This window comes from Rhinatrema bivittatum, chromosome 4 (genome assembly GCF_901001135.1).
Source record: "Rhinatrema bivittatum chromosome 4, aRhiBiv1.1, whole genome shotgun sequence".
NCBI lineage: Eukaryota > Metazoa > Chordata > Amphibia > Gymnophiona > Rhinatrematidae > Rhinatrema > Rhinatrema bivittatum.
In genome coordinates, this window is record NC_042618.1 from 17,677,943 (window position 1) to 17,690,395 (window position 12,453).

General features: G+C 42.1%; 1 protein-coding gene across 2 annotated transcripts in view; it reads left to right on the forward strand.

Moving 5' to 3' along the window:
- TDP1 (tyrosyl-DNA phosphodiesterase 1) overlaps positions 1 to 12,453 on the forward strand; it is a 298,041-nt gene that overhangs the window by 267,765 nt on the left and 17,823 nt on the right. For both annotated transcript variants that reach the window (XM_029597773.1, XM_029597774.1), the window contains one exon: positions 6,041 to 6,155. In XM_029597773.1, the coding sequence (XP_029453633.1) occupies positions 6,041 to 6,155 (115 nt within the window). The remainder of the gene's footprint in view (positions 1 to 6,040; positions 6,156 to 12,453) is intronic.

A 12,453-nucleotide genomic window follows, 5' to 3' on the forward strand; every position in this document is an offset into this window, starting at 1 on the left:
GTAGCTGCAAGCACATGGCCTCCAAGAGGACATGCACGCTCATCTTATGGATGTACCCTGTACAGGGGACAACTTATTTGGTGACAAAGTTCAAGGAACACCAATACACTTTACAGTCATCAGCTGTGTGTGGAACCAATCATCTCTTGCGCAATGCCAGTATTTTTCCTGCAAGAATCCTTTCTTTAGAAGGCATTCTTTCTGCTTTTTTCAACATTATTGAGCTCCTATCACTCTTTAACATCAGCAGCTGCCCACTTGAGATTATCAGAGGAAAAGGCATTAGCCAAAGGCTAACCAGCAGATGCAACCTAAAACTAGGTCCAGTTTGTGAAGACTTTAAGACCCAACTCCCCACCTCCTCCAGTGGGGAAGGGGGTTCAGTCCTTCCTTCTAGAATTGTTCCTTGTCACCGAGAACCGGTGGGTTCTGAAAATCTGACCCAACACGTTTCAGTCTGCAGCCCCAACACTTCTCAATCTTGCCACCTGGAGGTGGAGTCACTCTTTACGCAGAAGGCAGTCAAGCCTGTCCCTTCTTAGAAGTATGGCCAGGGATTCCTAATCCCCAAGATTGAGTCTTATACTGGACTTGCAGAGACCGAACAGGAGAGGCAAAAATTCATAATAAAAACATTTTTAAATATATCCAAAGCAGAAGGCCTGCAAGAGAGTCGGTTAGACCGTTAAATGATCGAGGGGTTAAAGGGGCACTTAGGGAAAATAAAGCCATTGCAGAAAGACTAAACAAATTCTTTGCTTCGGTGTTTACTGAAGAGGATGTTGGGGAGATATCCATTCTGGGAAATGGTTTTCAAGGGTGATGATTCAGATGAACTGAACCAAATTACGGTGAACCTGGAAGATGTGGTAGGCCAGATTGACAAACTGAAGAGTAGTAAATCACGTGGACCGGATGGTATACATCCCAGGGTTCTGAAAGAACTCAAAAATGAAATTTCAGACCTATTAGTAAAATTTTTTAATCTATCATTAAAATCGTCCATTGTACCTGAAGACTGGAGGGTGGCCAATGTCACCTCTATATTTAAAATGGGCTCCAGGGGAGTCTGACTTCAGTGCCAGGAAAAATCGTGGAAATTGTTATAAAGAATAAAATCACATAATATTTAGATAGATATGGTTTAATGGGGCACAGCCAGCATAGATTTACCCAAGGGAAGCCTTGACTCACAAATCTACATTTTTATGAAGGGGTAAATAAACGTGGAGAAAGATGAACTGATATAGATGTGGTGTATTTGGATTTTCAGAAAGCATTTGACAAAGTCCCTCATGAGAGGCTTCTAAGAAAACTAAAAAGTCGTGGGATAGGAGGCGACATCTTTTTGTGGATTGCAAACTAGTTAAAAGACAGGAAACAGAGAGTAGGATTAAATGGTCTGTTTTCACAGTGGAAAAAGGTAAACAGTGGAGTGCCTCAAGGATCTGTCCTAAGATAGTGCTTTTTAATATATTTATAAATGATCTGGAAAGTGGTATGAAGAGTGAGATGTTTAAATTTGCAGATGACACAAAATTATACAGAGTACTTAAATCTCAAACGGATTGTGATAAATTGCAGGAAGACCTTGTGAGACTGAAAGATTGGGCATCCAAATGGCAGATGAAATTTAATGTGGACAAGTGCAAGGTGTTGCTTATAAGGGAAAAATAACCCTTGCTGTGGTTACACAATGTTAGGTTCCACATTAGGAGTTACCACCCAGGAAAGAGATCTAGGCATCATAGTGGATAATATATTGAAATCATCAGTGCAGTGTGCTGTGGCAATCAAAAAAGCAAACAATGTTAGGGGTTACTAGGAAGGGAATGGTGAATAAAATGATGGATGTCATAATGCCTCTGTATCACTCCATGGTGAGACTGCACCTTGAATACTGTGTGCAGTTCTGGTCCCCACATCTCAAAAAACATATAGTTGCACTGGAGAAAGTACAGAGAAGAGCAACCAAAATGATAAAGGGGATGGAATGGCTCCCCTATGAGGAAAGGATGAAGAGGTTAGGGCTGTTCAGCTTGGAGAAGAGACAGCTGAGGGGAGGAGATATGATAGAGGTCTACAAAATCATGAAAGGACTTGAATGGGTAAATATGAATCTCTTATTTACTCTTTTGGATAAATACAAGGACTAGGGGTACTCCATGAAGTTAGCAAGTAGCTCATATCAAAACAAATAAAAAAAAAATATTTTTCACTCAGTGCATAGTTAAGCTCTAGAATTCCATTGCCAGAGGATGTGGTTACAGCAGTTAGTGTAACTGGGTTTAAAAAAGGTTTGGATAAGTTCCTAGAGCAATAAGGATTAGTAGCTTGGGATCTATTCATTTAATATCTGGGTACTTGCCAGGTACTTGTGACTTGGTTGGTCACTGTTGGACACAGGATATTGGGCTTGATAGACCTTTGGGTTGACCCAGTATGGCATATCTAAAAAAAAAAAAAAATCTTTGGGACCCCCAAGATGAGAGCATCCTTTCAGTGATGGTTGAATCCAGAAGTTCCAAGGTGGGTCTCTTGCTGTGCTTTAAACAATGCCAAGTGATTGTCTACCAACCCCTCCACCAAGAAGTAAGAGGTGCATTACCTGTGGGTCAAGAACACACAAGGATTGCAGGGGGCCCAGTAGAGAGTCACTTCATAGTAATATAGTATTGATGGCATCCAGTCTGCCCAGTGAGTTTCTTATGGTAATAAGCTCTGGAATTCATTGCCAGAGGATGTGGTTACAGCAGTTAGTGAAACTGGGTTTTAAAAAAGTTTGGATAAGTTCCTAGAGGAAAAAATCCATAAACTGCTATTAATTAATAAGCAATAGTAGCACCCTGAATGTGCTGATCTTGTCTCATCTTGGAAGCAGGGTTGGGCCTGGTTAATACTTGGATGGGAGACCACCTGGGTATACCAGGCATTGTAGGCTTTTGCTTCTATTTATTGTTTGGGTACTTGCTAGGTACTTATGACTTGGATTGCCCACTGTTGGAAGCAGGATACTGGGCTTGATGGACCCTTGGTCTGACCCAGTATGGCATATCTTATGTTTTTACGTAACTGCCACTCCATGCAGGTTACCCCCAAACCTTATATATTAACAAAGCAACATTTTTACTGGGTAAGGAGCCTTCAAATCAACTACATGGAGCTGTTAGCCAAGCGCTGTATTCTTGGCTCACAGGAAAGAGAATCTTGCCTCACATGGACCCACCAAGTTGCCGTGTGCCTCATATACACACAAGTATGTAGAGACTCTTATGCCTTCTACTAGAAAGCCTTCTGAGTTTTTTTCATGGGCAAGACATCATGCTACCCATTTCCTGCAGCCTATCTTCTCAGAATCCAAAACATGTTGGCAGACAGCCTTAGCAGAGTATTACAACCGCATGACTGGTCCTTGGAGCCAGGAATTGTTCAGTCGCTGAGGAAGGCTGGCAATCGACTTGAAGTTCTGCTCCAAGCAGCTACAGACTGGAATGTTGATCTGCTCTATGCATATCCACTGATTCCTCTAATCACCAGGACTGTTCATGAAGTCCTTCAAAACAAGGTGGGGATAATCCTCATAGCACCAGCCTGGCCACAGCAAGTTTGGTGTCCATATCTCTCTCATCTGTCAAGGTGGAAGGGGCTTCAGCCTCTCGCTACCCTTTATTATCAAAATTCATGAAAGGACTGTAGTAGCACGCCTTGGGACCTCAGTGCAGTTCTAGCTCAACTCATGAAATCTCTCAAGTCTGTGGAGTTTCTCACCTGGCAAAGCTTTGTTTCTCGTGACTGTCACTTTGCCATGAAGGATAAGTGAACTACATACTCTGGTTTCTGATTCACCATACTTTCATTTTTTTCATACTGGAGTGATTCTACAAACTCACCCCAAATGCCTTCCGCATTTTCCGTTTTATCTGCATTTTACAGTAATCAAGCTATTGTGCTACCTACATTCTTTTCAAGAAAAATGGGCTTTTCAGTCTTTGGACTATGAGAGTGCTGGTGCATTACCTAAAGAGGACTCAACCTCACAGTCAGGCTTATCAATTGTCCATGTCCTTTCATTCCTATAGACTGGGAAGAGCAGTTACCAAACAAACTGTGTTCACTTGGCCAGCAGATTGTATTGCACACTGTTGATTGCTGGCTAATTAACAGAGTCCAGACAGTCCAGGTTCATCAAGCCATGGCAACTTCAATGGCTCATCTCAGGGCCACTTCCATTGAAGACATTTGCAAAGCTGTTAATTGGTCATCTGTTCACACCTTCACATCCCACTACTGTCTGGACAACATGTTTGGTAGAGATAGAAACTTGGAACAAGCATTTCTATGCAGCCTGTTTACCCAATGGTCTACTTTTGATTAGGCCAGGCTATCTTTAAGTATTTTCTCCACAGTGCGACTCTCTGTATTTTATGGCTAATTCGTGCCTGCTTGTCAATGGAGAAAGCAAGTTTGCTGGCCTGTAAACAGTGTTCTTAATAAACAGCAGGATGAATCAGCCATAGTTAATACCTGCCTGCCTCCCTGGAGAGTCGCTTGTGCTCTGAAAGAGACTGAGGAACACGCGTACTGAGCTCTGAGAGAGCTGGTTCCGTGTGAGCACCATTGGAAGACATCACCTAGGAGTTATGGCTAATTCATCCTGCTATCTAAGGAGAACCCTGCTTACAGATAAGCAAACTTGCTTTATTACCACACTGCAACTACTGTATATGCTACAGGCAATCGGTTCCGTAAGGTATGTGATACCATCTAGTAATGGATCATGGAAGGATTAGAAGGAATGAAGCATTTGAAATATCAAGAATAAAAGGAACAAAAGGCAAACCTTTCAAGAAAACTGTAACCCAAGTCCCAAATATGATTTTGCTCAATTGAGCGGTAAATAATGCGTTGAGGAGTAGAACAGTGGGCTTCGAATCAGGGCTCAGATCCCACTGCTGCCCCTTGTGACTTTGGGTAAGTCACGTCACCCTCCATTTCCTCAGGAACAAACTTAGATTATAAGCTCTCTGGGGATAGGAAAATACCTACAGTATCTGAATGTAATCCACTGAGAAGTGCAGAAAAGTAGAATATAAACTATAAAAATAAAATAAAATAATTGATACCCCTTATCCGTTCCAGACTATTTTTTTTTTGTATTACTAAAATGTCATACTGAACTCCTGGGAGCAGCCTTATTCAGCAATGTGTCATGAATGTCCTTACACATTTTAGACCTGGTTTGTCTAAGTTGGCTGTGTTTTCACAAATGACTTGTACACTGTATGAACCCGTCCTATTGCAGTGCATGTAATGTATTTTAATAAGAATTGGGGTGAGGCATTCTCCCAAAACCATAGAAAAAAATGACAATATTAAGGGGGGGAAAATGAAATCCAAAGTTCGGTAAAACTGTCCCCATGGTGTTTTATACTTTTCCTTAGACTAGCCCAGATCTAGCTTTTGGGGGGACTGATGGGTTGTTCAGTAGCTTTCTTCTCATGCATTATTGAGCAGAATTGTCTGTCACTACTACAGTTAGTAGTAGAACGGCTAAGCAGTTTCCTGTGATGAATCGCTGGGGTTTCAGTGAGGCCGGTAGTAGCTTTCAGCTATGTAAACTTGTAATGTATGCCTCCGTACTGCTGCTTTAATATTTATAGATGGCATGATCGTGTAGCACCCTTAGTGCAACTGATGTGCAAAATAATTCACATGCACAAGAACATGTGACTTCACCCAAATCCCTACAGTGAGTGGTGGAAGGAGGGCCAGGTTTGTAGGTCTGCGCTTTTATAGCTATGCTGATCGGATTTGTTCAGTGACGTTAGTGCACATAGCAGTGTACAAGATAATTGACCTGGGTGAAGCAGTGCTTGCTGTCGCAGTTTGGGCACACCAAGGTTAAATTATGTGCTTAAGGCAGCTCAGTGACTTGATTTGTGGTTCTTACGCAGTAGTTGCTTTGGGTTTCATGCCAAGCAGCCTAATCATAATGCTATTCAGATTTGCTACAGCTAACTTTCTTTCTTTCTTTATGCAGGACCCTGAGATAACTACGTTTAATGTGAAGATGAACATCTTTTCAGAAAGTAAAGATCCGGTGCTGTCTTTTCCTGTTCCATATGACTTGCCGCCAGAACGCTATGACGGTAAAGGTGAGAGATTCTTTAAAAAGAAATAAAAGCAAGTAGATTGATGGCATAATTTAAGGTTTGGAAATGTTAGGATGGGCTCAGGCCTGGTAGGTATGACCTACAGTAGGAAAGCAACTGCATCTTTGTGGATTTGAGAATGTATGGGGAAAAAGGAAAGACCTGATTAAATCAGGGTGATTATTTATTGAGCAATTGCAGGGAGGACGTTTTCCTGACTGTAAATACTCACCTATGAGGAGCCGAGAGTCATTCCCCGGAGCATATTGGATGCATTTCTAACCCTAAAATAAACTTCTCTCTGAAAAATTGTTAAGCCCTGTTGTCAAGTCATTGGAAAACAGTGGTAAAATTGGAGTGACACATACAGTTGTGGTCTTTTATTTTTTTTTCCCCTTGGCTAAGTAATCCAACTATTTACTTTCCTTGATTAATATTTCATACAGTTTGTATATCTGCCTTAACTGCAGAAGCCAGTTTGCATCTCCCCTTGTCCCCGGCAGTTTGGATTGTGAGCTCATCAGCAAGGACGAGGACAGATGTCTATACCAATACAGAAATAGGAAAAAGAAAATGCTCCAATAAGGATGGGAAAGATTTATTACTGGGTCTCTCTCTAGCAAATTCTTTACAACCCTGAACAATTCAAGTAGCCAACTGAATGAGCTTTCAATACGAGAAGTAAAGAATGATCTAGTGTTAGCAAAAGCAATTTTGCACAGCCTGGGGGCAGTTTTGAAATTGGACTTTGTTCAAATGTCAGGATCCCTCTGCCAAATCGCTGTGCTCTCCATATCTTTCTTTTCAACAGGACACGCTCCTATGAAAATCGTGATGCAGGAGACTAAGACTTAGGAGATTTAACAATTTGAGTGAGGCACCTATCTTTTTGTAGCCAAACCAAGATTAAATAAATCAACCAATGTAGTTAAATTAGACTCATCTAGGTGATTCAAATGAAGACAATTCAGTAGAGCCTATAATAACCTTAGTAAGCCTGGCTAGAGTAACAGGAACCGCAACTCTAGGCATAAACACAAATTGAATGAGAACAGGATCTAACCATGGCATAGGATGAATAGAAAGGCCCTGAATACAGCAGTTGGCAACTAAAGACTCTGATAAGAAAAGGTCACGAATGTGACGACCACCACCATGAGTATGTATGAGTTGATAAAGTCAAAAGACTGAAAACAGAGATGAAAAACTCAACAAAGCTTAAACAAAAAAACAAAACCCTTGTCAGCATGGACATTTAAGTCACCTGAAATAAGCTAGTCTGTTGTCAACTGAAGTGAGGCAAGATTTTCAGCCAAAGATAGCAGGCTCATAATTTCTAGTTCGGGAGGGCCTTATCATATAAAGATTAGGTCAACTCCTCGTGCTAAGCAATGTGCTCCATGTATTGCACTTTGCAGCAGCCTTTACTGTTGACAATAATAATTTCACAATGCCTTCTACCTTCTGTCAGTCAGAATTACCTCTCTTAAAGGAGAATTTAAAGGCCTGATGCCTGCTGAATTTAGGGAATGCGCGAATGTGTTGGGCTTGCGCCCGCTGAGCGGATTTAAAAGCCACCTGGATAGATGTGTACATGCCACCGTGCGCGCATATCGGGATTTCTCCAAGCGGGGCATGGGCCCTCAAGACTTGAAACGGGAATCAGCGCGTAAATACTTTCGCTGACACGCGCCGAGGTCCCCTGCTATGGATGTGTGGAGGGGGGGTAACGGAGGAGTGTACAAGCTATCAAACCAGGGGGGGGGGGGGGGGGTTTCGGAGGACCTAGCTGGTAAATGAGCAAACCAGGGAGGAACTGGTAAAACGGGCAATGTTTTATTTTTATTTAGATTTTTACATTCTGCTTTTCGGCAATTCAGAGCCGATTACTTTCAGGCACTATAGGTATGGTGTTGGCGTGCGCCCCTTTTAAAAATCTCCCCACTTATTCAGTAGTGGAGGATTTTGTGCGCACAGGCACGCGTCCGTGGAAAATTGGGCACCCTTCTGCACGCAGCCAGGCGATTTTGAAACCCGCACGCATCTCCGCGTGTACTTTATAAAATTGCAGTGTCCCTGGGCGTGGGCTGATGCATGCGCACACCTATTTGCTATTCTCTTTTTAGATGCTATGTATTACGCTATTGACCATACGTTTATGTTTTACCATTTATGAAACTGATGGCAGCAGCCTAGAACATGGAGCTCCAAATGGCTGATATTCTGTGCTGTTTAGCACAGAGCTTTTATTTCAACAACAGATGCCTAGCATGACACTTGAAGCCAACTTCTTGCGTTTCATTTCAGCTTAAATCAACAATGCTAAGAGAGAGAGGTCGAAAAGGTACTTAAAAAGTCTTCCATGATCCCTCCTATCGCCAATGCCTTCCGAACAAGTTTTATGCGTTTCTTTCATTTTGATTTTTCATTCTAAAGCGCAGGTGTGAGAAACATCCAAATACTGGGTAGCCCCAGCAGTACTGGGTAGCCCCAGTACTGCCGGCTCCAGAGAGTGAAGCAGAAGTTGCATCCTATAGCTGGCAAGCAGGTCTGGGGTTGTAGGGGTCTGCTCCCTCTCCATAAGATCCCTGGAGGTGCGGTGTGGAGACCTGATGAGAGCGTGCTCTCTCCGGGGCCCTTCGGCTGCTGCTCCTTCCCACCAAGACTGGAAGTGAGCCGAAGGGCTGCAGAGACCGATCGTACAAGAAAGAGCACAGAAGCAAGGGAAAAGAGGAGCTGGTGGGGAGAAATGGGGAGAAGAGCATGCGTTGGATGAGGTAAGGAACACGGAAAGAGAAGAGAGGCACAGAAGGAAGACAGAGAGACATGGATGGAAATGGAGTGAAACATGAATATGGGTGGGGCGCTGGAAGGAGGCTAGGAAAGTGAAAGACTGGAGGGCCCAATAAGGAAAAGTATCCTCACTTTTTACCCCCACTTCTACCCTGAGGGAGAAGCAGGAGAGAATGGGCCCAAGGAAATAAAGCAAACATAAAGCAAACAAAAACATAATAATTGGTGAAATCAGAAAACTTGGATGTCTGCCAACAGTTTTAGGAGCCATGGAAAAATGTTATTTCATTTTGTTCCTTTTTTTTTTTTAGTCATACTTGGGCTTTTTTGCACATTTTTGAGGGGGGATGGGAAATGGAGTAGGGAGGGAGTGCCTACTCCATTTCCCATCCCCCCCCCCCAAAATGTGCAAAAAAGCCCCCAGTATGACTAAAAAAAAAAAAAACGGAACAAAATGAAATAACATTTTTCCATGGCTCCTAAAACTGTTGGCAGACATCCAAGTTTTCTGATTTCACCAATTATTATGCTAAGCAAATAGATCTTTTTCCTGCAGATAATGTAAATGCTGGAGATAATACAGCAAGTCTGTTAACCACCTTTTCATTATTGTGGCCCAAGTTTCATTCATTGACAACTGCTAAGTTAACAATGGTGCTTTCTCAACTGAGATCAGTACAATGCCTCTTCAACCCTTGTCCGTTGTGGGTCTGGCATGGCTTAAAGCATATTTTTGTTGAGGTAAAAAATAAAAATCAACACTTCTTTTGCAGAGGGAAAAAGAAGCCTGCATTCAGCTTGTTTTGAAAAGAAAAAGAACCTCATTAGTAGTGTCAGATCCATCAAACTATTGCCTGATCTCAAATCTTGTCTCCATGGCAAAACCTTTTGAGAAAAAAGTGCATTTGCCCATCTGATTTTCTTACACGAGCATAACATCCTAGATCCATTTCAATGCAACTCTCATGGACACAGCACAACCCTTCCGGCTTCCCTGCTTGTTGTCTGTACTATGTAAGCTGAACTCTGGGAGGGTGGCAGTTACTCTGGTGTTGCTTGATGTTTCCTTGGCCTTCAACACTGTTGGATGGCCTCTGTTCCTTAGAGATAAGGGCAGCATGATATGTTGGTCTTCACAGGTGAGAATGGCCCAGTCTATTTCTGACGGTGTCCTACAGGGATCCACCCTCTCCTCTAAACTGTTCAACTTATATCTTCAACCACTGGGTGCAGTACCTACGTTGGGTGTGAAGTACCATATATATATGCTGATGTCATACAGTTGTTAGATAGATGGATGGATAGACCAAAACTTATCTTTAATATCTGGAAGATGAAAGTCCTTTTGGATTATTCCAAATTTTCACTTTAAGGAGATCAGTCCCAGCAACAGTTAGGGATTTGGGGATATTATTAGATTCCTGACTAATTTTAAAATCCCATATCTGGGATGTGCTTAAATCTTTGTCCTATAAGCTGAGACTGGTCCACAGGCTTAAGTACTTGCTTACTGATGAAGATTTTGGTCTGTTGTGCAGACAGTTGCCTTAAGAACACAAGACACCAAGGTCCATCGAACCCAGCATCCTGTCTCTGCCAGTGGCCAGTCTGGTCATAAGTACCCTTCAGATCCCCAGTAGTCCATCTGTTTCTTATATCTCACTCCCAGGGAGAAGCGCTGGCTTTCCCGAGTCTAATAACCATTTATGGACCTTTCCTGCAGGAACTTGTCCAGGTCCTCTTTTGTTACATTGACCACGTCCTCTGGAAACAGATTCCATAGTTTAATTCTGCGCTCAGTGAAAAAATGCTTCCTACAATTTGTTTTAAATCTGCTGGTTGCTAGTTTCATGGAGCGTCCCTTAGTCCTAATATTTGAAAAAGGTAAATAATTTTTCCTTATTTGCCCATTCCATCCAACTCATGATTTTGTAAATGTGAATCATAACTCCTCTCATTTGTCTCTTTTCCAAGCCAGAGAGCTCTAATCTGTTTAGCCTTTTTCCATAAGGGAGCTTTTCCATCCCCTTTATAATTTTTGTCACCCTACTCTGTATCTTTTCTAAGTCTGCTGTTTTTTGAGATGGAGTGACCAGAACTACGCACAGTACTTGAGGTGAGGTCGCCCCATGGATCTGTACAAAAGCATTATGACATTCTCAGTGTTGTCTATTCCAGTGGTTCTCAACCTTTTTTCTGTTGGGACACCACCTGACAGATGCTTCTCACATGTGTGACACACTGAACACATGACTGTCATGGGGCTAAAAAATAAGCATACACTCTACATCCCCAGGAACCCCCTGAGCCCCACAGAGGGTGCAGAACAGAACTAGGACACTCCCCATACAACTCTCCATACAAAAAAGATATTCTTGTCATCTCAGTAAAAGCAACACAAACTCTCTCTGCTACTAGGCACAATAACCCTTCGTATGAAAAGACAGCAGTTCGCCACCTATGCATGTCCTATTGAGAAAACGCAACAAATAAGACTGATACAAATGCCTACATGCTAGTAAAATATCTCACCTCGGTCATATGCACAAAACTGACCTTCAATATCTTCCTTTATCTTTATTTGTATTTATAAACCACGTAAAGCAAGAAAACTAGGTGATGTACAGGTAGTACAATCATAAAATAATATGCACAAACATATCACATAAAAACACATTCATGAGACCAGCTCAGTTACAGCTAATGTAAACCAATAGTTCAATTAGATAAATCTCAGATCAGTTTGTATGCTTGCTTAAATAGCTACGTTTTCAGCAAGGATTTGAAAGATTTTAGACTATCAACTAAATATAGAAAGACCACAAACTACAACTATAGAGACAAACTGGAATGGAAACACAAAAAAGCCACTCTGCATGAAGTGCAAACCTGGAGAAATGGAAACAGAAATGTAGTACCTAACATAGTCCAGGATCTGCAATAATACACACAAACTAATCTGCTCAAAGTTACACCTGTGTTATGGAACACGCTCAAAGATTTGCATTCAGACAACCACCAACAAGGACTGAACTTCACAGTCTGAGTAAACAAATAAGCGTGGTGGTAGCTTGCTTATTACAGCGGTTGCTACCCTAAACCAATTAAGCCTGATACATCACTTTGAATGCATATACAGCGTTGCTCTCTGCTTCAACGGCAGGGATAAATATGGAAAAGAAGATTTACATTCAGACAACATCCAACAAGGCATTGATCTGTGCAGTCTGGGTAAACAAGCATCAGGGTAACTTGCTTGATGCAGCGGTTACTACCCGTAACCATTAAGCCTTATGCTCACCTTTGATGCACCTCCAACATTACTCTCTGCATCAATGGCAGGGGGTGGCAGGAAATTCGAATCAAGTAGTTACCAACAAGGGCCCTGAACTTGGGGGTCGATGAAACAGATAAGTATGGGAAAACAAGTGTGGAAGCTTACTGGGCAGATTGGTTGGGCCGATTGGTCTTTTTCTGCTGTCATTTCTATGTTTCAATCTAACCTATG